The 25,665-nt window shown below is 42.0% G+C and overlaps 2 protein-coding genes and 1 non-coding gene across 3 annotated transcripts in view; 2 read left to right on the top strand and 1 right to left on the bottom strand.

The window, feature by feature from the left end:
- The window catches only part of EIF3A (eukaryotic translation initiation factor 3 subunit A), a 36,917-nt gene extending 16,600 nt beyond the window's left edge, over positions 1-20,317 (top strand). Inside the window, exons 9-22 of the mRNA XM_035030044.1 lie at positions 46-144; positions 1,257-1,373; positions 1,635-1,820; positions 2,336-2,683; positions 3,113-3,217; positions 3,303-3,416; positions 4,696-4,818; positions 5,520-5,673; positions 6,646-6,830; positions 11,970-12,058; positions 12,705-13,393; positions 16,529-16,754; positions 17,421-17,602; positions 19,082-20,317. Coding sequence (XP_034885935.1) covers positions 46-144; positions 1,257-1,373; positions 1,635-1,820; positions 2,336-2,683; positions 3,113-3,217; positions 3,303-3,416; positions 4,696-4,818; positions 5,520-5,673; positions 6,646-6,830; positions 11,970-12,058; positions 12,705-13,393; positions 16,529-16,754; positions 17,421-17,602; positions 19,082-19,317 — 2,853 coding nt within the window. The 3' untranslated portion in view covers positions 19,318-20,317. The remainder of the gene's footprint in view (positions 1-45; positions 145-1,256; positions 1,374-1,634; positions 1,821-2,335; positions 2,684-3,112; positions 3,218-3,302; positions 3,417-4,695; positions 4,819-5,519; positions 5,674-6,645; positions 6,831-11,969; positions 12,059-12,704; positions 13,394-16,528; positions 16,755-17,420; positions 17,603-19,081) is intronic.
- LOC117998708 lies at positions 793-921 on the top strand. The gene has a single exon (XR_004676045.1). It is a non-coding gene; the product is annotated as a small nucleolar RNA SNORA19 (small nucleolar RNA).
- Positions 20,318-24,529: 4,212 nt separating the features above from the next.
- Positions 24,530-25,444, bottom strand: NANOS1 (nanos C2HC-type zinc finger 1). Its single transcript, XM_035030031.1, has one exon. It carries the CDS (start codon positions 25,382-25,384, stop codon positions 24,530-24,532), a length of 855 nt encoding a protein of 284 aa, XP_034885922.1. The 5' UTR covers positions 25,385-25,444.
- Positions 25,445-25,665: the final 221 nt, after the last annotated feature.

The raw sequence follows: 25,665 nt of genomic DNA, 5'->3' as shown, positions 1-25,665 counted from the left end.
TACTTAGAAAGTATAATTATTTTTTTAACATACTGGATTGTGCAGGTTCTGAATTGGGTTCGGGACCAACCTGAAAAGGAACCAGAGTTGCAGCAGTATGTTCCACAGCTGCAAAACAACACCATACTCCGTCTTCTGCAGCAGGTATTTCTCCCCTTGATTGTTTTTATCACAACACGAAAAAATTTTGGAATCACTAGGGAGTGAACCCTTCACCAAACTCTATCCTTACCAAATTAGTCTTACTATTTATTTGATTTGAAAAACAGTTATTTTATGTAATTTGTAATTGCTTCTTTCTCCTTTATTGAACACCATCTTTGTACATTATTCCTCATTGACATAATGCAAATCTGTTTTACTCCTTTTAATACCTTTGTGGTGTTACATTGTCCAAAGGGTACTGTGATTCATTTATTCAGACTCTTTTGATGGAAGTGTATTACTAGGGTTTTTTTTGCTATTAGAAAATGTTGCAGCAGTGAACATTTGCATACATGTATCTTTGCATACTTCTGTGGCTTTCTGTCATCTAGGAAGTGAAATTAGTCACAGGGCTTACACATTTAAAGCTTTAATAGCTCTTCAAGATTCAGTTAATGAACCCTCCTACCAGTAGTGACTGGGAAAGCCTTTTCTCTTACAGTAGTTACTGTTAGTCTTTTAACATATTTTAGTCTGACTTCTGTAAGTTTGAAGATTATAGTTTATAATGACTTCAGTGTTCCTGTTTTGTCTTCCATTTGTTTCATTGGGAGGGGGCTTTTCTGATAATGTTAACTTGCAGTATTTGTGCACATTTCATTGGCCTGCTTCTCTTGTATATGTGAGCAGTGTTATTTCTTATGTGCTATACAAATAGTTGAAGGTTAATTAGCAGTATAACTAAATAGTAATGCTGCCAGTCTCCTTCAGACAAATAAGTTTATTGAAAGCGTTCAGATCAGTTAGGTAAGTAGCAGGTCTTTATCTACAAATATGTGGCCATTCAGGGCTTTTTGTTTTATAGAACTAGGATTTGAAAGGCTTATGCTTCTGAGGAATGGTATAATGTGATGGTTCAAAGCATAGCATTTGAGGTTGATAGCCTTGAATTGGAATTCCAGATTCAGCAATGTAGTGTTGACACTCTGAGCTTCAGTTTCTTTTCTCTGAGAAATGGACATAATTTCTACTTCTCATACTTGTGTAAGACTGCACAAAAAAATGCTGAATAAATGATAGCTGTTGTTACTAACCTTGTGTTTCTTATGCAGGTGGCACAAATTTATCAGAGCATTGAGTTTTCTCGTTTGACTTCTCTGGTTCCTTTTGTTGATGCTTTCCAACTGGAACGGGCTATAGTAGATGCAGCGAGGCACTGTGACCTGCAGGTATGTGCCAGAAGGGACACTGAGGTGGAAGGCCTTTAAGAACTAAAAAACACATATTATGTCCTTTGTTGCTCAGCTTTTGGTTTAGTGGCACCATTTTAAAGTTGTATTGACTGAATCTTCTGGTTTTTGTATTTAACATTCTTAGTTTTTTTCCCCTCATAATCAGTTGAAATTTTTTATCAAAAGTCATACATTCCTAGAATGATTTCATGTTTATGTATAGATATAATTATTGATGATATTACTTAATTCTCAAAGGTTCGTATTGACCACACTTCTCGGACACTTAGTTTTGGATCTGATTTGAATTATGCTACTCGAGAAGATGCTCCAATTGGTCCTCATTTGCAAAGCATGCCTTCAGAACAGATAAGAAATCAGCTGACAGCCATGTCCTCAGTACTTGCAAAGGCACTTGAAGTCATTAAGCCAGCTCATATATTGGTATGTATCTTTAGGGGAAAATGACCTACAGAATTTTTGAGGGGCCCTTATTCTATGTCTTGCACAAAAAGGTTTGAGACGAGTCTGATAAAATGGGCTTATTATATAATTCCTATTTAGTTGTATTTGCTAGTTTTGGTATTATACCTACTACACATATGACGCCCCCCCCCAATCCCCTTTAGGAGTATTATGCTTGGGTTTTTCCTTTCTGCTTAAGTTCTTTTCTTGTTTGTGTGCTCTGTTGGCATTTCCCCTTGGCTTGCACACTTAAGTAGATTTGGTGCAGAGAAAATTTGACCTAGGAAATAAAGGTTCTTTAGCTATGTCACTCCTATTAATAGAAGACTGTTTAGGTCATAGTATTTGGTGCTGGGAACTAGTAGCTCGAATAACATCATCTCCTGTTCCTAAATGCCGACACATGGGTAATGCATCAGGATTATTTAGTAATTATTTGATGCCTAATATGGTGTGTCACAAAAGAATTTTTTAAAATGCATTTGTCTTTGAAGCAAGAGAAAGAAGAACAGCATCAGTTGGCTGTTACTGCATACCTTAAAAATTCACGAAAAGAGCATCAGCGTATCCTGGCTCGCCGTCAGACAATTGAGGAAAGGAAAGAGCGCCTTGAGAGTCTGAATATTCAGCGTGAGAAAGAAGAATTGGAGCAGAGGGAAGCTGAGCTCCAGAAAGTACGGAAGGCTGAAGAAGAGAGGCTGCGACAGGAGGCAAAGGAGAGGGAGAAGGAGCGCATCCTACAGGAACATGAACAAATTAAAAAGAAAACTGTCCGTGAGCGTTTGGAGCAGATCAAGAAAACAGAACTGGGTGCCAAAGCATTCAAAGATATTGATATTGAAGTATGTAGCACATTCCTTCTTAACAACTTTAATCTGAATCTCAGAAGCATGGTCTTTTACCGTTTATGGATTACTTTGGGTTGTCTGGTTATTTTCACTCCCTTTGGTACAGCTGATTCATTAACTGTAATCTATGAAGTAAACATTTGTTTTTAATGGCTCCGCAGTTTTTAACCGTTGTTAAAATGGAGTTGGGTACATGCAGTTTAGAGGAATGAGAAGTAGATGTTAAGGTCATGTTGTTTTCCCTACATGGAAGTGGAAATACGGCTATTGTAAAGCATTTTTACGTTGCCTTAAGTTTACCAATTGTGAGCATTTATTCATTGTGTAGAAAGTAATTTAGGTTTTGATTTTAGAAAAATCACATTTCCATACACATTTCTCTTATATTCTTACTAGTGATTGTGCATTTGTAATACTTCTCAGGATCTTGAAGAATTGGACCCGGATTTCATCATGGCTAAACAGGTTGAACAACTGGAGAAAGAAAAGAAGGAACTTCAGGAACGCCTGAAGAATCAAGAAAAGAAGGTAGATGAAAGAACTGGTTGGTAAACTTTTATCATGCCAGGTTAACAAATTTTTTTTAAACTACATTTGTTTTCATGTCATTCAGATTGACTATTTTGAAAGAGCTAAACGCCTGGAGGAAATCCCGTTGATAAAGAGTGCTTATGAAGAACAGAGGATTAAAGACATGGATCTGTGGGAACAACAGGAAGAAGAAAGAGTAAGGTTTTCATTTAACTGTAACATTTATAGACTGTAAACTATAATTACATCCTCTGCCAATAATTGGGCCATGGTTTCAAAACTGATTATTTTGTGTTCCTTTGCCAGGAATGGTGCTTTAATGGCTATGTACCAACAGATTGGTGGGCAGATAGAAATTTTCACAATAGAGATTAAAAAATGAAACTTGTAAAATACAAAGGGCAGCTGAAAAGTTCACTAAAAAAAAGAAACAACCCAGCTTTATGGGGATATAATTCACATGCCATACAGTTCTCCCATTTAAACTGTATAGTTCATGGTTTTTAGTACATTTACAGAATTGCACAGCCATTTAATTTTAAGATGTACCCCAAAAGAAGCTCCATACCCATTGGTAGTCATTCCCCGTTTCCTCCCCCACCACTTTGGCCTCCTACGATCAGCAATCTTCTTTGTCTTTGTAGATTTGCCAATTTTTTAGACTTTTTATATAAATAGAGCCACACAATACATGGTCTTTGTGACTAGGCAGTTGCTTCTGTAGTTTTGTTAGTATATATTATATTTACCTAATTATTCAAAAGCAAGGTTTGCAAATGCGTGTAGTGGCCAAATTTGTGATTAAAAACTAGTGGCTCCCTCTGGTTAAAAATAAAAAGTAACTACAGATAGCACATCTGTGGGGACTGGTGTGGGGAATGCAGCCTCTTGGTTGCATTGGAGTGTTGTCATTCTGGGCTTCGTTTGCCAGTTCCTCCCATTTTTTTAGAAGTTAGAATTTTTGTGGTAATATGTAAAATTAGGGAACCAAGAATGTAGACCAAATAAAGTACTTGAGATGATCTGCTGTAGTCTTTGCCCTGAAGCCTTCCTTTTTCCCCTTGGAGTGCAAAGGGAAAAGCCTCCTTAAATCAGTAGTGCACCCTACTTTAACCTCCAGTTTTCTTTAAGGGAGAAAATATCTTACCGTTAAACCATAGTGCTTATTGCTTCTGAGGTATTTTATTTTACTGTATACGTTACAGTTTTTCTTTTATAAAAATTTGTAGTACTTTTGGGCCTAAATAAAAAGTTTCTTATAGATGCCCCTCAGGACTCCTTTATCCATCTTCTGTCCCCGATTGCTTTTCTAGGAACATGTGGGCATAGATGATAGTAAGTCTTCCATGTTTATGGCAAGATGGAAAGGGCAGAGGAGCTGCTTGTCACTCTTCAAGAATATCTGTCAGGAATTAAGAGTAAATTAATCAGATAATGAATCCTTTGAAATTTAACTTCATATTATGTATTTGCAGATTACTACCATGCAACTAGAACGCGAAAAGGCTCTTGAACATAAGAATCGAATGTCACGAATGCTTGAAGACAGAGATTTATTTGTAATGCGACTCAAGGCTGCACGACAGTCTGTTTATGAGGTGAAGTTACTGATTTCAGGGAAACATTTATTCATGAGCTTTTTAGTTTTGCCTTAAGGTTCTTCTTTAACACAGTGGTACATTCTGTCTTGACCCTTTGTAGTGATCATTCGAGTAATATTTCAGTAGAAAGGTTCTTGAAAACATAGGCTATTAATCAGTCAGCCACGCTATAAACAAATTTTTCTGAAGGTGAAAGTGGACTGCATCAAATTTACTTTTGTTACAAGTTTTTGTTTACTGTTTGATTTAGAAAGGTCAAAGTGTCTTGCTCTTAAATTCTAATTTAATCCTTCGATTTGTTTTATATAGCAAATCCACTAGGTGTAGAAAATAGCTGTCAACAAATTAAAATGTAAAAAATTTGACATGAAAAAACTCCAGTCATTTGGAAATTTTTAAAGATTTTATTTATTTATGGAGGTGGGGGGTAGAGAGAATCTCAGGCAGGCTCCACACCCAGTGCAGAGCCTGACGTGGGGCTCAATCTCGACCTTGAGATCATGACCTGAGTTGAAACCAAGAGTCAAATTCCCAACAGACTGAGCCACCAGGCACCCCCATTTGGAAGTTTTTGTACTTGAAAGCTGCTTCTGTGGTTTTAAGAAATTTGCAGCACTTTGGTAAACTTCAAATTTAATTAGTCCATAGCTCTTCAAAATTTTTGATTTGTTTTGTTTTGTTATACATTCTGTTAATAGGAAAAGCTTAAACAGTTCGAGGAGCGATTAGCAGAAGAAAGGCATAATCGCTTGGAAGAACGTAAAAGGCAACGTAAAGAAGAACGCAGAATAACCTACCATAGAGAAAAAGAAGAGGAGGAACAGAGGAGGGCGGAAGAACAAATGCTAAAAGGTATCTATAGACCAAGATTGGAGGTAGTATAAGGCAAGGTTGATATTCAGTTTATAGCAGTCATATTCAGGGCACCTGGGTGGCTCAGTCGGTTAAGCATCTCACTTCAGCTCAGGTCATGATCACAGGGTCCTGGGATCAAGTCTCACATCCAGCTCCCTGCTCAGTGGGGAGTCTGCTTCTCCCTTTACCTCTGCTCCTCCCCCTGTTCATGCTCGCTGTCTCTGTCTCTGTCAGATAAATAAATAGAATCTTTAAAAAAAAATTTAAATATAGCAGTCATATTCAGAAAATACAGGAACAAGGAACCAGGATCATTGGCTTCTTTTTTTTTAAAGATTTTATTCATTTGTGAGAGAGAGAGAGCGTGTTCACAAGCAGGGGAAGCAGCAGAGGGAGAGGGAAGCAAGCTCCCCGCTGAGCAGGGAGCCCGATGCGATGATGCGATGACATGAGCTGAAGGCAGACGCTTAACCGACTGGGAGCCACCCAGGCGTTCTGGATCATTGGCTTCTTAACTGCAACTAACTAGAACTTAGTTTTTAGTTGCCTAAAGTTTGTTATAGGTGAGGATGTTATTTCCTCTACCAGCTTATTTCCATATTTTTGGTGTTTCTTAAAAAGTAGTATCACTTCTTGATTTTTATCACTGTATTTTATGTAATAGTAATATTTATTGAGGAACAGTGCCAGATGAAGTCTGTCAAATGATTCTTTATCTGGAAATCGCAGATGTTCAGGAGCTGGGGAAGGATTCAGGTATCTTCTTATCATTACAAAACTATTCGTGTTGAGTGGCATACTTGTTTTACTTGAATATCTTCTGCCCCTTAGCTGATGTAAACTACTTAAAATATAAAAAAAAATTTTCCTTCTACTTTATGCTGCCTGTTCAATACCAGCAAACTAGACCTAGCAAGAGCGGAAAGACGCAGGTAGAGGCATACTTTATAACTCTAATTTGTTATACAGAGCGTGAAGAGAGAGAGCGTGCCGAACGGGCCAAACGCGAGGAAGAGCTACGAGAGTATCAGGAGAGGGTCAAGAAATTAGAAGAAGTAGAAAGGAAAAAACGCCAAAGAGAGCTGGAAATTGAAGAAAGGGAACGGCGCAGAGAGGAAGAGAGAAGGCTTGGTGATGATCCACTTTCTAGAAAGGTGAGTATAGGAGTTACTTTGTTTTTTTTTTTTTTTAAGATTTTATTTATTTATTTATTATTTGAGAGAGAGAGGGTGAGAGACAGCACGAGAGGGGAGAGAATCAGGGGGAGAAGCAGACCCCCCGTTGAGCAGGGAGCCCGATGTGGGACTTGATCCAGGGACTCCAGGATCATGACCTGAGGTGAAGGCAGTCGCTTAACCAACTGAGCCACCCAGGCGCCCAGTTACTCTGTTTTTATGCGATGTGTTTGTCACCCAGTTCTCTTGCATGATCCATATACCTCTGCACATGTCAGTGTCTGGGCTTGGTGTTTTAAATTGGTTGCATTTATCTCTTAAAGTCTGGTATTACTTTGTCTTCCCAAATACAGGTTCCTAAGGGGGGAAAATTAGACTTACCTTAGCAGAGCTGGGATTTTAGGCTTCTTTTTAGAAATCTTCTCTATAAGAATGAAGTCTCAGTCTTCTAAGACTTCAGTATTTGACAAAAGAACATTCTTTAGTATATGGAAGAAGGACTGTTCTATTTTCCTTAAAGGGGGTTACTGTGAGTTCAGAGGATGATGTGAGTTGTCTAACTTCTTAGTACTCAAAGATGGGTCTGGTGGACCAGTAATGAATATTGACCATCTCTTGGGAGCTTGCTAGAAATGCAGAATCTCAGGCCCAATGTCAGACCTGAATTAGAATCTGCATTTTAACAATACTCCCATGGGGTGCCTGGGTGGTTCAGATGGTTAAATGTCTGCCTTCGGCTCAGGTCATGATCCCAGGGTCCTGGGATCGAGTCCCGCATCGGGCTCCCTGTTCAGCGGGGAGCCTGCTTCTCCCTCTGCCTCTCTCTGTCTGTCTCTTATGAATAAATAAAATCTTAAAAAAAAAAATACTCCTATGATTCAAATGCTGCTCTGAATATTAATTAATTTATTTATTTAAAGATTTTATTTATTTATTTGAGAGAGAGAATGAGACAGAGAGCATGAGAGAGGGGAGGGTCAGAGGGAGAAGCAGACTCCCCACTGAGCAGGGAGCCCGATGCGGGACTCGATCCCGGGACTCCAGGATCATGACCTGAGCCGAAAGCAGCTGCTTAACCGACTGAGCCACCCAGGCGCCCTTGAATATTTATTTTTAATTAATATGCACACATGTCCAAAACTGACCTGTGTTTCCTCCTTTATCTTGTGTCTCTGATTATCTTGTGTCTCTAACTCCTGCTTCTGATTGGTGACACCGTTAACCCACTTAATCATGGAGTTTTGAATCTACTCCTTCCTCTCCTTTCTGTTCCTACATTACTGCCTTAATTCAGAATTTCCTTTTGCCTGTATTATTTACTGGTCTCCTTACTATTTTCTCTGATTATAATCTTCCCCAGCTTTAGACCTTCTCTACATTGTGGTCTGCTTGATTTTTTTTTTTCCCCTGTAACGCATATTTGATCGTTGTACCTGCTCTTGTGTTTCACATCTTCCTTTTGGTTGGTACTCAGTACTTCTAGCCAAAGGTAAAACCTGCCTTAGCAGTCCAGGCTTTTCTAGTTTGCTGCTTTCCATCATCAACTTCATCTGTCACCATTTTCCTCTTAGTCACCTATATACTCTATCCCTTCCAAGCTAGTTTGATGCCTTACCATGTTTCTGTGACGTTATCTGCATGTTCTTTGTTTTCCCTTGGATGTGCCCATGTTCCCCCTTAAGATACTTATTATTTTTTTTTTTTAAGATTTTATTTATTTATTTGAGACAAAATGAGAGAGAGAGCACACGAGAGGGGGAGGGTCAGAGGGAGAAGCAGACTCCCCGCCGAGCAGGGAGCCCGATGCGGGACTCGATCCTGGGACTCCAGGGTCATGACTGAGCTGAAGGCAGTCGCTTAACCGACTGAGCCACCCAGGCGCCCCAAGATACTTATTTTTTTAAGTTAAGAGGTGAGTAGCTGGAGGATTTCTTGCCTGCCTTTCTCCATTCCTTTCTGCCACACTGGTGTCAATTCTCTTTACTGGAGGACCTGCTATTCTTTGATTTCTTTTTAAGATGTATATGGATAGATTTTTGGTTTTGTTATTCTTGTTGCTAATTTTTATTTTTACTTCTTCAATATTAGTGAACGTGGCCTATATGATTGTTTTAAAAAAAATAAAATAAATTTGAGAGAGTGTGCGCACCCTGGCTGGTGGGGGAAGGGGCATAAGGGGAGGGAGAGGGACAGGCTGATTCCCTGCTGAGCCCCATGTGGCTTGATTTAACCCTGGGATCATGACCTGAGCTGAAACCAAGTGTAGATGCTTAACCGACTGAGCCACCTAAGCGCCCCTGGTTTGTATGATTTCTAATTTTTTGGAATTCAATACATTCTCCCCTTGTGTCCTAAAACATGTGTTACGTGTATTCTTTTTCTGTTGGGCACAAATTTCTCTGTGTATGTATGGAATCAGAAGTGTTGTGTTATTTTAATTTATTACATTCTGTTAATTTATGGGAGCTTCATATCCTGAAGAAAGGGGGGTAACTTGCTGTGATTATGGGTTTCTGTTTTTTTTAAGATTTTTTTTTTTTTAATTTATTTGAGACAGAGAGAATGAGAGAAAGAGCACATGAGAGGGGGGAGGGTCAGAGGCAGAAGCAGGCTCCCTGCCGAGCAGGGAGCCCGATGCGGGACTCGATCCCGGGACTCCAGGATCATGACCTGAGCCGAAGGCAGTCGCTCAACCAACTGAGCCACCCAAGCGCCCGGTTTCTGTTTTTTTAATTTAGTTTTTGCAAATGTCTATTCATCCTTTCGTTCATTTTCAGCCTTTTGTTTCTGTTTTGTGCCTCCCTCTTCCTCCCTTCCCTTTCAGTTGGAGAATCTTTAGATTTATATATTCACATTTAACATGGTAATGACTGTATTTGGTTTTATTCTTAACATTTAGTTTAGAGCTTTTTATTTACTTCCATGTCCTTGCTACCTTTTCCTTTAAGCCAAATTTAAGAACTTTTCTCAGTTCATTTTTTTTGTATTCTTCTAGTGATTACCATCCATTTTTTTCTTAAAATTTATCTAAACTTCACAGACTGTATATTTTAAGAACTGTCTTCTCTGAACAAAAAATTCTGAGCATGCCTTTAGTTTTGCTTCATTGGGATAAGTGGAGCATTTTTACTTCCAGCTCATTAAAACATGTTCTCTATTCAGGACTTCCTTAACAGTTGTACAACCATATTGGCAAACACTGTTTAGTATCAAATATGTTTATACTGTGTCACCTCTTCTCCTTTGCAGATACATTTTTGTTGGTTTTGTATATCCTTTCAGGTTTTTTTTTTTCCAGGCTGTCTTTGTGTATGTCTCAAAGGAGGTTTTGTTTTTTTCTCACAGTTGAAAAATTGTGTGATGATTTTGTCCCTTCAAAATCCTCCCTCGGAAGTTTCGAGACAGTGCTTACTGTCCTAGTACACAGGGGATGGGAGGGGATCTTGATAAAAGTCTTACTTCTGTAGATACTCTCTTTTATTCCTTGGGAACTTTCAGAATTTTCTCTATCCTTGGGGTAAAGGGAGTGTAAAGATTTTACTGAGACTGTGTCTACTCCCCTAAGTGTATATAGTCTTTATCATTAATCCTTTTTGGCCACTTGTGCCTTTTTAGTCAGAGGATGCGATCTGTTTACCTTAGAGAAGATTAAATTTCTTTAGCTGATGGAAATTTTTTCTCCTGTTGTCTATATTTGCCTTTAAAAGTCCTATTCTTTCTCTTTTAATGTTTCACTCTTTTCATCTCTTTATCCTTTTGTAGCTGGTTCCTTGAGATTCCTGTTCAGTTTATATGTTTATTAGCAGGGCCTGTTCTGTTTGATTTATCATTTGAGTTAAAAATTTTTGGCAATCATAGTATTACTTTTTTTTTTTTAATTTTACTTATTTGTCATGGGGGAGGAGCACACAAGCAGGGGGAGTGGCAGGCAGGGAAAGAAGCAGGCTCTCTGCTAAGCAAAGAGCCAGTGTGAGGCTCCATCCCAGGACCCTGGGATCATGACCTGAGCCGAAAGCAGACGCTTAACTGACTGAGCCACTCAGGTGTCCCTCATGTTACTTTTTAGAATTCTTTTTGTTTAACAGCTATCATAGCCATCCCTAAAAATCTCTTTTGAGGTGCTAGTTCTATGAAAACCTCTAATAACTTGAATTCCTTGTTCAGAGTTTAATTTGTAGGGTGAGTGTGAAGAGTGGGAGGAACTTGGTCCCTCCATTGTAGTGACCATAAGTTTCATTGACATTTGTGTTCCTTTCTCTCCCACGGTGTCCACTTGGGAAAGTCTCTTAGAACAACCTCCACCACAAGAATCCAGGGTCAGTTATGATGGCAGATGACTTACCATCTGGCTGTTACCCTTCACTGCTTCTTAACGCTAGTTGTTATTCGAGGGTTTTGTTTCCAAAACACTTCTGAAGTTTAAGTGAAGATCCTCTTACTCATCTACTTGGGATTGTTAACTTTGTTAGATTTTTATCTTTTTCCTTCCACCCCTGCCCTAAGTCTTGTTTCATATTTTCCACAGTATTCTTAATTGCTGATTGTGGCCTCAGGTTATGTTTGTCGAGCAGTCAAGCTGTGTCAGAGGTGTTGGTGATTAACGTTGTGTGCGCTGCTCTCTACAAAGGCTGTACTACGTTTACGTTTCTGCTTGCAGGGTGTTTATCTCCCCACACCCTTTCCATAATTTTTAATGACAACATAGTATTTTGAAGAGGGAAGTAACTGTTAATTGAGCCACCCCCCATTTGACATTTCATTTGTTCCACCTCTGTTTAGTAGGCACTGCGATGTACGTTTAGGGCATTGAGCTGTTTTCACATAATCTCAAAAGGAAAATCTGAAGTCAAAGGAGATCTGTAGATATTTTAGTAATTCTGGGGGGGGGGGTCCCAGATTACTTTCAGGTGGTATTTTATTTATACAGCCACTCGATACATGAGAATGCCAGTTTCACTGTACTGTCATTCTGACTTAAGGCTAAAAAAGAAACAACTTTAAAACTTGTTTATATTTAAGGACTTTAGATTGATGTAAAGTGCAAAGACATTTCGTAACAACCGGTAATTGTAGTAAGTGTTGCCATGTAGTGCCTCACATTAACTTTGGTGAATGTAGGACTCTCGCTGGGGAGACAGAGATTCAGAAGGCACCTGGAGGAAAGGACCCGAAGTAGATTCCGAATGGAGAAGAGGCCCACCAGAGAAGTAAGTATAGAGTCAAGGACAATAGTGTTGATTAGTCATAGGCCCTACATAATACCTTATAGCAGGTTTTAAGTTTGGTTTATTTTGTGGAGGTGTGGAAAGGAGAATCGTGAAGAACTGTATGCATGTCTGTTACAGAAATGTTTTTCATAGTTTACTTCAACAGTGCTGTAATTACTGACTTTCTAAATATTTTGACAAATACATGCTTCAGATTTTTTTGTTCCCTAACTGAATACTATTAAGATTACAGTAAGAATGAACAGTTCTAGAACATATTTTCCTTTTCCTTTAAATTTATTAAGTAGATTTGAACCATCCTTTAAAAATGCCTGCTCATGATAGGCAAGATTGTTGGTCATAAGTCCTATACAGAAATTGAATTTTGAAAGGTCATAGTAATAGATTTAGAAATTGGATGCTTCTTATAAAGTGCAATTAGACACCTTTTTAAGGTAGTTGCTTTATTTGTTGATGTAAGATTTTATATTGTGTTATTTTTTATTAGGAGCACATATTCTTTCAGGACTAGGAATAATGAATTTAGGCTGCAGTGGTTTTTAAAAGGGAGTGAAATAATTCCCCAAAAGATCATGTACTTTTCAGAAAATGGACTCTTAAAGATGTTTGGCTTGTTGCTCTGTAGGGAGTGGAGACGTGGAGAGGGGCGGGATGAGGAAAGGCCTCATAGAAGAGAGGAAGATCGACCAAGGCGTTTGGGAGATGAGGAAGAGAGAGAGTCTTCTCTTAGACCAGATGATGATCGCATTCCCCGGCGTGGCATGGATGATGACAGAGGTCCTAGACGTCTTGATGAAGACCGGTTCTCTCGCCGTGGGGCAGACGACGACCGGCCTTCCTGGCGTAATGCTGACGATGATCGGGGTCCCAGGCGGAGCATGGATGACGACAGGCCTCCCAGACGAATTGGTGATGAAGATAGGGGGAGCTGGCGTCATGCGGATGATGATAGACCACCTAGACGGGGACTGGATGAGGACAGAGGAAGCTGGCGAACAGCTGATGAGGACAGAGGACCAAGACGTGGGATGGATGAGGACCGGGGGCCACGGCGAGGAGGTGCAGATGATGAGCGGTCTTCCTGGCGTAATGCTGACGATGATCGGGGTCCCAGGCGGGGCATGGATGATGACCGGGGTCCCAGGCGTGGGCTGGATGATGATCGAGGACCTTGGAGGAGTACTGATGATGACAGAATTTCTAGGCGCAGTGCAGATGATGACCGGGGGCCTTGGAGAAACATGGATGATGATCGGATTCCGAGAAGGGGTGATGACTCAAGACCTGGTCCCTGGAGACCGTTTGTCAAGCCAGGTAAAATTCTGGTATTCAGAAAAACTGCTTAGATGCTTTATAGAATCTGAGGTGTCTTACAAATAGTGAAATCTTACATGAGCTAATCACTATTCTGAGGGTGATAATCAGGTTATTTCAAATAGGGGACATCTCAAATGACTGATTATATTTTGATATCTAAATAAAAAGTTATTCTTCAGCTGAAAAAGTGAAATTTTAATTATGTAGGACAGTGATCAGGCTGTATTATTATTAGTTTCCAGATAAACTGGTCTTTTATCTTTCCTTAGGTATCTGTGCAGTGATTTTTATATACGGAGCTTGGCTTCCATGTCCCACGCACCAAAAGAAGTTAAAGAACTTTACCCCCTTTTCTGCTTTAGTGATGTGTACTTTGTTTTCCTTCTGCCTGTTGACTGCTTCTTCGAGGACTCTTGTTCCCATGCCCATCCCTTAAGTATTGGTGTTCTTCTGGTTCTGTCCTAGACCAGCCTTTTCATGTAAATATTGAAAAAATCCACTTACTCAATATTTGTCTTGCACTCCTCTGTCAACGGTGGGGTTATACTATATGGGAAGAGCTCAGTTTCTTACTTTCTCAGTCTTGGGCTTGCTCATGTTTTCAAATTTTACTGTTCTTGAGCAGTTGTATATAAGTTTGTGATTTCTGTTGCTGTCTTCTCTGGGTGACTTCTTTCCTTATCTTCAGACCCATGTTTCCAGCTGCATGTTGCACATAGCACATTTCTACCTAGAAGTGTCTGTGACACATCATATTCATCCTGTCGAAACTGAATTCTCACCCACACGCTTCTCTTCAGGGCCACCACCGTCCATCTGATTGTATAAGCTAGGGGTCTGGGAGTTCTCCTTTGCCGTCTTTCGTCCTTTTATGTTAAATGTTTCATTTAGTTCAGTTCTACCTTCTTAATGTTCTTCAGATCCACCCACTTCTCTGCACGTACTTGGCTCTGAGCCACCATCATTCCTTCCTTGAACTCTTGCTGCTGCTGGTCCCCGTAGGCTCTCCCACTCCCAGGTCTAGTCTTGGTGCAGTAACCAGAGTAATCCATTCTACACGAAGATTTCAGCGAGTAGCCTCCTTTCCTTCTGTGCCATATTTCTGTCTCTTCTGGTCTGAGTTCATTCCATTGTCTGGTTGTGTGTCTTTCCTGTTCTTGTGTAAAATGGGGAGAACAGTGTTGTAGATTCTTACTACGTCATGATAAACGTTTTATATAAAGTCACTATGAATACTGAACCATTGCTCCTAAGGGAAGTATAGGTTTGGTCCTCATAAGGCCTCTGGTCACAGCATTTCTGTCAACCAGTGAACACCTTCTTTGTGCATTTCTGTTTTAAAGGTACCTTATTTAGGGCGCCTGGGTGGCTCAGTTGGTTAAGCGACTGCCTTCGGCTCAGGTCATGATCCTGGAGTCCTGGGATCGAGTCCCGCATCAGGCTCCCTGCTCAGCAGGGAGTCTGCTTCTCCCTCTGACCCACCCCCCTCTCATGTGCTTGCTCTCTCTCATTCTCTCTCTCTCAAATAAATAAATAAAATTTAAAAAAAAATGATACCTTATTTAATTCATGTTGTTGGTTCATTAACATTGAACTTACGGCCAGTAGCGCTATAACTTCTGAATGAAGCTTCTCTAACATGAGTGTTTTTCCTGGAAGACACATCCGTTGCCTTCTCGTGCTTGGGACACTAGACAGCACTTGAGCACAGTGCCTGAGGGCCATTTTAAACAGTGAAATCACCGGGCACCTGGGTGGCTCAGTTGGTTAAGCGACTGCCTTCGGCTCAGGTCATGATCCTGGAGTCCCGGGATCGAGTCCCGCATCGGGCTCCCTGCTCGGCGGGGAGTCTGCTTCTCCCTCTGACCCTCCCCCCTCTCATGTGCTCTCTCTCTCCTCTCATCCTCTCTCTCAAATAAATAAATAAAATCTTTAAAAAAAAACTGAAATCACCAACAAAAGCACAGAAATGAGAAAACCTGTCACTCAACAGACCACCAAAAGGGTTACTTGTTTTAAAGTATGAGAGCTGCAGCAAGAGGACAAAGCGTTGCCTTTTTCGACCTCTACTGTGAACATGCTCTGTGGGCAACTCAAAGTATTTGATCGCTCTACACGTGTCTGTGGGTGACAGAGTGCCCGAGTGTTCACGTTAGCAGTTTACAAGTACATTTCAGCAAGTAGGTAAATTAGCAGGTATGGGATCTATTTAGCTCAAAGCTATGGATAGGATTAAATGAGCTCATATACACAGAAGGTTTAGAATAGTGCTGTGGCACATGATAATACAGATATTAGCGACAATAGTAATTAACCTTGTAATAGATTTTTTTTTTAAGATTTTATTTATTTGACAGAGACACAACACAGCGAGAGGGGGAACACAAGCAGGGGAGTGGGAGAGAGAGAAGCAGGCTTCCTGCTGAGCAGGGAGCCCGATGTGGGGCTCGATCCCAGGACCCTGGGATCGTGATCTGAGCCGAAGGCAGACACTCAACGACTGAGCCACCCAGGCACCCCATAATAGATTTTTTGTTTAAATCTGTTCCCTTTGGCCTCTTTGTGCATATATATGACATTTATTGATTTGGGCCATCCCATGGCTAAGTGTGAGATACTGGTCAAAGGATTTATCTTTGTTCCATGATTGCATGGGTGGTAAATGGTGGAGGGCAAGAATATGAAAAGAAAGTTTTTGGTAATAAAGGTTTTTGAAAATGAAAGATATGAATGAAATTACAATTGGGGCTCTCTCAGAGATCTGGCTCCTACCTCTGACTCTTTAAGTTTTTTGCTTAAAATGAGTTGTCTGTTTACCATCAGAACAGATTTTACATCTGAAATCTCAGCATATGGAACACTCAGCCCAGACTATATAAATTTCCCTTATCCTACATGTTCCTTCTTCCCTTTATGTTAGAAAAACAGTGATAGGTAGTCATAAATAGGAGCCGGTGATTCTGTAAAATAAGATAACTTTAGTTTTCTTTTAAATGAGGTCGGAGTGTCTTAAATTAGCACTTACAGTGGTGTTATTAATGTCAACATTCAGATCTCTATTCATTGTTACTAATCTGTGTTTCTTGAGTATAAAATTTTTTGCCTTTTTTTTTTAAATAAAAATAAAAACAGGTGGATGGAGAGAGAAAGAAAAAGCCAGAGAAGAGAGTTGGGGTCCACCTCGAGAATCAAGACCATCAGAAGAACGTGAATGGGATAGGGAAAAAGAGAGAGAGAGAGAAAACCAAGATCGTGACGAAAACGACAAGGACCCAGAGAAAGAAAGAGACCGAGAGAGAGAGCGAGAGCGGGACAGAGAGCGAGATGGGGATCGAGAGGACCGCTTCCGACGACCTAGGTTTGCTTTGGAACTCTGTGGAATTACAGTTAGGATTCTCTTAAATTCTCTTTGAGAAATGGTGTGCCTCGTGCTTCAATTGAATGTCCCCTCTTAATAAAGTTGAGAAGGTGAGGCTGACACTGGGTGGTAGGACTCTTTAGTTATACAGGTATCTTTGCCAGCCCATTGCCTTTCCCCTGTGGTTTAGTTACTCAGCTTTATAGCCCTATCAAAAGCCCCTTGGATTTTTATTAGCGGTAACAGTTCTAACTTGCTGCTTCTGGCCTGAGTGGCTTTATGCTGATGAATCTAGACCAACACCATTTAATACAGTTTTCTGCAGGGATGAAAGCATCCTGTATCTGCAGTGTCCAGTATGGTAGCCAGCAAGCACATTTGGCTGTTGAACATTTGGAGTGTGGTTAGTGCTATTGACAGAACGTCTTGATTCTGTTTCAGTTAATTTGTATTTAAGTAGCTGCATACGAGTAGTGGTTGCTGTGTTGGACAGCACAGGTCCAGACGTTCTCATTCGACCTCTACACCTGAAGCATCAGATTGAGAACAAGGCAGAAGTTTAAAGGTCATCCCTGTTATATTTGTAAACTCTGTGAACATCAACTTGAATGTGCTCTCTGGAGTCTTAACGACAGAACTTCAGCATGTCATTTTGAATGGTTCCAGGGATGAAGGAGGCTGGAGAAGAGGACCAGCGGAAGAATCTTCGAGCTGGAGAGATTCAAATCGCCGTGAAGATAGGGATCGGGATGACCGTCGTCGGGAGAGAGATGATCGCCGTGATCTAAGGGAGAGGCGAGATGACAGAGACCGAAGAGGACCTCCTCTTAGATCAGAACGTGAAGAAGGTATGGATGGTCTGCACGTTGCTGAACTATTGGAAAACCATAATCTTTGAGGAAATTTGGGGTTTTATTGCCTCATCCATTCTTATAAACATCAGAAATAAGATAGTGAATATTCAGTTTAGAATTCATAGTTTTCAGGGCGCTTGGGTGGCTCAGTCGGTTAAGCATCTGACTCTTGATTTTGGCTCAGGTCATGATCTCCTCAGGGTTGTGAGATCAAGCCTCACATGGGGCTCCGTGCTCAGCAGGTAGTCTGCTTGATATTCCCTCCCTCCCCCTCCAGCTCGCTTGCTCTCTCCCTCTCAAATAATAAATTTTGTAAAAAAATTCACAGTTCTCATAAACTTAGTAGTCACTCTAAAGTAGCTCATACCTAAATTGAAAGTATAGCAGTAGACTAATTGGATGGTAAGCAATATATATTGCTTTAGAGGTTTATGTAACTAGGAAACAGTTTGTCAGTTGTTTAAAAGTAAGATCTTGGTAGATAAGCACAAAGTGTAAAATATTCTTATTCTGGAATTGTGACAGTTGAAACTTCAATTTAAAAAAAACAAAAAACTTGTAATGTTGAAAATGGCCATTGCACTTTAGTTGCCTCACGAACTTTTTTCATTTGTACAATGGGATTACAAGGGTTTTTCTTATATTAACCTGTGAAGTATGCTTATGGCCATTTTGCTGTTACTATTTCTTCAACAAGAGCCAGAAGTTTTATTTTAAAAATTTCATTCAGATTTTTGTCACCTTGTCTTAAATTATTGTGACAGTTAGGACACTTCCCAGGCCAGTGGTTTCTTCTTGTTGGCAAATTTGAGTTATAGCTCTCTCTCTTTTTTTTTTTTTAAGATTTTTTTTATTTGACAGAGACACACAGCAAGAGAGGGAACACAAGCAGGGGGAGTGGGAGAAGGAGAAGCAGGCTTCCCATGGAGCAGGGAGCCTGATGCAGGGCTCGATCCCAGGACCCTGGGATCATGACCTGAGCCGAAGGCAGGCGCTTAACGACTGAGCCACCCAGGCACCCCTTGAGTTATATCTCTTGTCTGTATGTTGTTTTGAAGGATTTGCCAAAAATTGTATCAAAATGATTAAAATATATTTAGATTTTATTGATTTTTTTAATGGGGATTCTATATTGTTAGTTTTATTTTATTTTATTTTAAGATTTTATTTATTTATTTGAGAGAGAGAATGAGACAGAGAGAGAGAGCATGAGATGGGGGAGGGTCAGAGGGAGAAGCCGGCTTCCCGCCGAGCAGGGAGCCTGATGTGGGACTCGATCCTGGGACTCCAAGATCATGACCTGAGCCGAAGGCAGTCGCTTAACCAACTGAGCCACCCAGGCGCTCTATTGTTACTTTTATAGTACGGGATTTCTGAGTATTTGGAGGCATTCCTCTCGCTGAAGTTCTGTTTAGTCTGAGCCAGTACAATATGGTACAAACTTACTCTTTTTCTTTTAATTGAACTTTTTAGCAAGTTCTTGGAGGCGTGCTGATGACAGGAAAGATGAGCGGGCAGAAGAGCGGGAAGCCCCTCGTCGTGTTCCTCCCCCAGCTCTTTCAAGAGACCGAGAAAGAGACCGAGATAGAGAAAGAGAAAGAGAAGGTGAAAAAGAGAAGGCCTCATGGAGAGCTGAGAAAGATAGGGAATCTCTTCGTCGTACTAAAAACGAGACTGATGAAGATGGATGGACCACGGTACGACGTTAAATCTCAAGATAATGGATTCAAACTCATGTCTCACATAGGTTTGATCACATTCAAGGATTATCATACTTGTGCTTCAACCAGTCTAAATTGGATTCTTTAATGTTGTCTCATCATAACAAAAAGCATGAACTTGTATTAATCCTCTATAATAGATTGATTGTGCACCGTGTCCACAGGAGGTTGGCCAGGTGGGCCATTTTCTGGAATTTAAGGTGTTGCATTATTTCATCAATCATTTGTTTACAAAAAAGAAAAACTAAAAAATAAATTGAAAATGTGAACCTGTCAGGTATGGAGTAACACCTGTATCTTGGTATAGAACTGATCTTTTTCTTTTGTTTTTGAAATACTATATTAATTTGGAATGAGGTAGGGTTCTGTTAGAGAAAATGTATTTGAAGACTCTTCAAAAGCAGGGGCTGAAACGACTTCCACATCATTAGCGGTTGAGACATACCTCTAGGTATCTTGAGGTATTTACTCTATTAACTACATTTAGAAAGTTTTTAGGTTCACTATAAGTGCAGTAAACATTACAAACATTGGATACAGCGGGATTTTCTGTAGCTTTTACTTGAGAGGTGAGTATAAAGCAATTTGCAGTCATTATTGTAATGACAAGAATACTGCTCAAGTGTGAATCCAAATCAGTTACGGCTTTTAAATTTTAAAGCATTTGGTAAACTATTGCTGAGTTTTTTCTGTTGCCAATAGCAAACTGCTTTTCCATTAATGGAGAATTCATGCCTTTGAAGCATTTTAAATACGACAATATTTATAAATGTGTGGTTTGGAGGAATTGTTTAAATTCTTTTTCCTAATTTTCTTTCTCTTCAGGATAGATTCTTTCAACAAGTAATTTGTAGTAATGACTGTGTTGACTTCAATTTTGGAGTGTCGTAGCTATGTCAAAGATTAACTATTTGGTCTTATTGAAGCCAACACAGAACTTGCTGCTGTGTTTTTTCTTCAATGATAAATAAAATACTTACAGAATTTGTTTTAGTGTTGATTTGTAGTTACAGTCAAAGTGGTTTACTTACTATTGTGAGTTTGTATATCTAGTTGAGTTTGTTTTGAGGTGTGTTTTTTTTTTTTTTAAAGATTGTATTTATTTATTTGAGAGAGAGAGAATGAGAGAGAGCACATGAGAGGGGGAAGGGTCAGAGGGAGAAGCAGACTCCCTGCCAAGCAGGGAGCCCGATGTGGGACTCGATCCCAGGGACTCCAGGATGACCTGAGCTGAAGGCAGTCGCTTAACCAACTGAGCCACCCAGGCGCCCTGTTTTGAGGGGGTTTTTTTGTTGTGTTTAGGATCAAAGAAAATAACTCAAATAGAAAGCCAACGTGGCTAGGATGTTTCCTTCCTTAATTCAGGAACCCCTTAGTTTCCTTATAATGCTGTCCTCTCTGTGAGCTTGTATGCATGGGGTCTGGGTAGGTGGGTGGCTTACTATTTTCGGTATTCCCCTGAAATTAGAAAAAATATAATTTCAGAGAATATTAGTAGCAAATTGGTAGTGGCTACAGACATGCAAATTATTTCCAGTATTGGGTGGTGGTGAGAATTCCTGTTGGTACAGCTATAAGGCGGCCAGAAGAGGGAGTATTGATGCTTTTTTAAAAATAATCAGGTGCAGCCTTTTCTGTTTGATGTTACCGGTGATGGAAATGACTTTTTTCAACACTTAATTTCCTTAATATCTAGTATTTCAAACAAGTGGAAATCTTAAAAGGTCTTTGGGGAGAGGGCCTACTCTTTTTAACAAATTGATGAACTTGGGGCAGTAACCTGCTGAGTCTCCCCAATCATTAGAACAGGACTGTACCTGTGACAGCACTGATTGGCCCCAGGGGACCATTCATTTAAGCTGATTTATTTAGATGAGTTATGGATGCATGTCTGATGGTTAGGCTAGTCTGCAAACCTACCCTTCCTGCCAGAACCCTTTCCCAGATAAATACTATGCCCCCAAGTTCTTTGTCCTGAGTTGGAATCCCAGGCACAGGATGGGGGCAGAAGAATCTGCTGCTGCTTTGTGGTCCTGCTCTTAAGTTTCTACTCAAGGCCTCACAGGCTTCCCCTACATCCCCCAGTATTCACAGGTGTCAAAGGAAAGATGAACATCCAATCTACTGTGTGTAGAATGTCTTCATGTTCCCAGTGGCTTCTGCATTTTTACACAAGAACACCATGCTGCTAATACATGTGGATCTGAGGGTGGAGACAGTGGCCCAGAAAAGACTCTATATCCCCCTAGTTGTCCTTACTGGCTTCCAAGAAGAGGTGGGAATCTATGTGTTGGGATGCTTTTATGTGCTTTATCTGTGTTTTGTTTTTTACCAAAGACCTTTTGTAGATTCATTTCTAATTTTACAAGTCTAATTGACATAGATACTGGACACCGGAAGGAATGCAGGAATGTTCCTCATGTGGTTAAGCACAGACTAGAAGGTGAGGACCAACACTGAAACTTTCCTGCCCTTTCCCTTGAGGTAGATATATTTGTAGTATAATTTTAAAATAGATAATTTTGGCTTACAATTTAGACCAAAAGTTGTTGTAATCAAAGTTAATTCTGCAGCTTCCAAAAAGGACTGCATAGGAAAATTAAAATCCAAAGAAATAAAAAGCCACTCACTGCAAATGTGTCTACAGAAAAGGACCAGCAAGGTAAGGCAGTCTGCCTGCAGAGCTGATAAAGCGCTTTTGAGGATTCCATGCATTGTTTTGTTTTTAGCCAAATAACACAGGCATATTCTTATAAAAACAAAACTTTGTCACATTATGTATTTCTTTAAACTTTAAAAAATTAGGTTTCTTTTACCCTGAATTTTTAAGTAAACTCTACTTGCCGAAGTGGGGCTCAGATTTACAACTCCCAAGATCAAGAGTGCCATGCTCTTACCACTGAGCCAGCCAGGTGCCCCACACCCTAAATTTAATTTTGCAAGTACTTAAAAGTTTTAGATTGAGAGTTCTATGCTTGGTCCTCCTAAGTGCCTTAGTGTGGTTAGTATACTCTTCCTAAGAGATCTCTAGAAGATTAACGGTAGTAATATTCTCTGTGCATGCTCTAACTCCCAGTGTTTTAATTTTAGCTGGAAAACAGGCAAATTTGAGGGGGGTTGATATCAGTGTTTTAAATGGACATGATGTTTGCCGGTAAAACTGTGATGGTGTCAATATCAAATTTGTATTAGGCACATCTCACCACTGAGGAATTCTCATATTGAACATGTCAAAGCTAAGTACTTGATACCTAGAAATACAGTGTCTATAACAGTTTGGCTCTTTGAAAATACAAAGTATTTGCCTGCCTAGTCCTGTGCTGGAGGACTGTAGTGCTCTTGAAAAGGTAGAACAGCAGTAGGAGAGGTAACAGGAATTCTCTTGACCTGACAACTACCTGAGACCAAAATTAAATGTGTATTTTCTAGCACAACAAAAGAGAATAAGTAATCACATGGTTTTATTAAGGTCCTTGAGTTTAAGACTAGTCACATCTAAAGTTCTGTGTTCTGGGGCTGGACTAGCAGGAATGGATTTCTCTTGGCCAACGTACTGTTTGCCTGCACCTCTCCCCCTTGTTCTGATCCCCCTTCCTTTGACCAAAAAGGCTCACAGCCTTCCAATATTATTTACCTCAGCCTCTCTTACACCCTCAAAGGAGTGTTCAAGCCAATTTGTCTGTGGAGGAAGTTAGCTCTTTGATATAAAAGCAGTCTAATGTCTAATAAAGGAGCTGAACTCTCCTACTTGGATCTAAGTAGGTATGACTAAATCTGCCATTTTCAGAGAGTGATGTATTTTGTACATTTATCCTAATTCACTCCGTTTTTGCCTCCTCTATCTGTCCTGATGGTAGCTACAAGCCATGGTGTGGCATCTGGTATGGCTATAAATGAGGGTGGGAGCTAAAGTTGGCCTAAGGATAGGGTCTAATCTCCTTTGTGGGTAAGTGGTGGGATTCCAGAAACAGACTAGGGTCTTCAGGGAAAAACGGAGCATGGGGGAGGCTGTGTTCCTTGTCTTCAACCCCTACTCCATAATTCCTTCAGTGCTTATTCTGGTTTGAGGACTGCCTGTGCCTAAAGCCAGACACAGCCCATGGTGGAACCTTCTTGAACACAGGCTATTACATTAGTCTTCCCGGAGCTCAAAGGATTGCATCTTCCATTCAGTTTGGGAGACAAGAGCTGGAATGAGCTTTCTACTATTGGGGAACTCTGAAGTTGAGCAGGGTGAATTAATACTGCTCCCTTTTGATCTTAATGTTACAAATGTTTTTAAAGAACTGGAAATGGGGAGGTGGGTGCATGGACAAAAGGCCAAGTAGCAAAGAGGCAAGATAAATGAATTCATATACTGTTACTGTATAAATACACAAGTTTTTAAACAGCACCAATTTCCAAGTGTATACACAATAGGATTATAACTTGGCACAATTTTTCAGGGTGGAAATGCTAGTTGCTAGTTTAGTAATAAGATCTGGTACATAAAAGGATAAGGAGTTGTGTTCTACCTGCTACAGATTGTGCATTTTTACACCTCCAGCCAAGACTGAAACAAGCCACAAGGAGGGACTACCCACAGATTAATACTGGAAAGTTTACTAAACCTTCACTTTTCAAAACGGTGATGCCGCCAGGGGCTTGCTTCACCTGGAATTAGAGTAACTCACTAAGGACAACTAAGAAATATTGTTTCCAAACAATAAAAGTCATTTTGCCGACATTCCATAAAATCGCCAGTTTTCAGTTATGAGGCTTTTAAAAAAATATTCTAGACCTAGTAAAGTGCCTCCATAAAATTAAACATCCGAGATTAGATTGAGACAATTCATACTGATGCGCATCTAAAATAGATTGACGTATACAGTAAATAAACAGCGCCATTAAGTTGCCATATTTCAGGTAGTGGAATACACACCCAGCCTTCACCGTCCGGATGTGCACAAACTACAAACCACAGATAAATCAAGATTTTAGCGTCTAGTCTCAACCGCTCTTCGACAGGAAAGTACTCCGTACGGCCGGCTTGCTTTGAAAAAAACAAAACAAAACCAAAACGACTTCCCAAGTTGAGCTAACTGCCGAGCTCCAGGCCTCTCCGACAGCGAGGAAAAGATGGTGCGCAGACCGAAAATGAGCGCGCGGGCAGGCGGTGACCCTGGTGGCGTCAGGTGGCAGCAGACCGGAGCCCAGGCCCTCAGCGCAGCTTCTTCCCGGGCTGGCAGTCCCTGGCGCTGCGCGGCGGCGGGCGGGCGGCGGGCGGCGGCGGCACTTTGGAGAGCGGGCAGTACTTGATCGTGTGCGCGTTGTCGCCGCTGGCGCCGCACAGGGGACACGTGTAGCGGCGCAGCACCGGGCACAGCACTCGCCCGTCGGGTCCCTTCAGGATGTGGGTGGTGTAGAGCGCCACCGCCTCCTTGTTGTTCCGGCAGAACACGCACACCTGCAGCTCGGGCTTGAGCAGTCGGGCGGCGGCGGCCCCGGAGGCGGCGTGCAGCCGGGGCTCGGCCGCCCACGCCGGGGCCCGCTCCTCGCGCGGCGCCACCTCGGCGGCGGCAGGGGCTGCAGCGGCGGGCGCGCAGCTCAGCAGCACGGCGGCGGCGCGACTGGCGAACGGGCTCAGCTCGGCGAAGCGCTCCTCCAGCAGCCCGGCCTCGGCGGGGCCCGCGCACAGCTCCAGCGCGCGCAGCTCCAGCGCGCCGCCCAGGTAGCGGCCCCGGGACCCCGGCTCGTCGCTGTCGTCGTCGTCGTCGTCGGCCGGCCCCAGCGCCGGCCCCAGCGCCCCGGGCCCGGTCCCCGCGTGGGGGGAACAGCAGGAAGAGGAGGGCGGAGAGGTGCCGCCGCCACCGCCGCGGGCGCAGCCAAAGCGCGGCTCCCCGTCCACCGCCTTGGTGATGAGCGTGGCGAGCCCCAGGTAGTCGTTCCACGAGCTGAAGGGCTGAGGGTGCGCCGGGCCCTGGGCGCTCACGTAGCGGGCGCTGGGCACGAGCGCCATGGGCGGGGGGGCGCGGCCGCGGCTGGGCGAGCGGGGCGCCCAAGGGAAAGCCTCCATGGGCGGGCTGCGGGCCGCGCGCGCCGCCTCCCCGCCGCCGGCGCGGGCCGGACGGAAGGGAAGCGCCGAGCCTGCCCGCCGGCCTGCCGCGGGGTGGGGGCCGCCTCGCAGCCTTTTATCGGGTCCCGCTCCTCCCCGTCCACCCCCCCCGCCCCCCCAACCTCGGCCTCGCCGCCGCGGCCCTGCCCCCTGTGCTACCCCGCCCCGGCCTCCTTGCCCGCGCCTCGGACGGAGGCGGAGCGGAGGCGGGCGCGCCGGGGGCGGGCAGGCAGTGCGCGCGC

Source organism: Mirounga leonina, unplaced genomic scaffold, assembly GCF_011800145.1.
Source record: "Mirounga leonina isolate KUSES-001 unplaced genomic scaffold, KU_Mleo_1.0 Mir_114, whole genome shotgun sequence".
NCBI lineage: Eukaryota > Metazoa > Chordata > Mammalia > Carnivora > Phocidae > Mirounga > Mirounga leonina.
Note: the sequence above shows the minus strand (reverse complement) of the source record. Positions and strands in the feature narration are given on the sequence as shown.

Excerpts from the sequence above, each read along its gene's own strand:
- NANOS1 (XM_035030031.1), bottom strand. The coding sequence starts at position 25,384 with ATGGAGGCTTTCCCTTGGGCGCCCCGCTCGCCCAGCCGCGGCCGCGCC.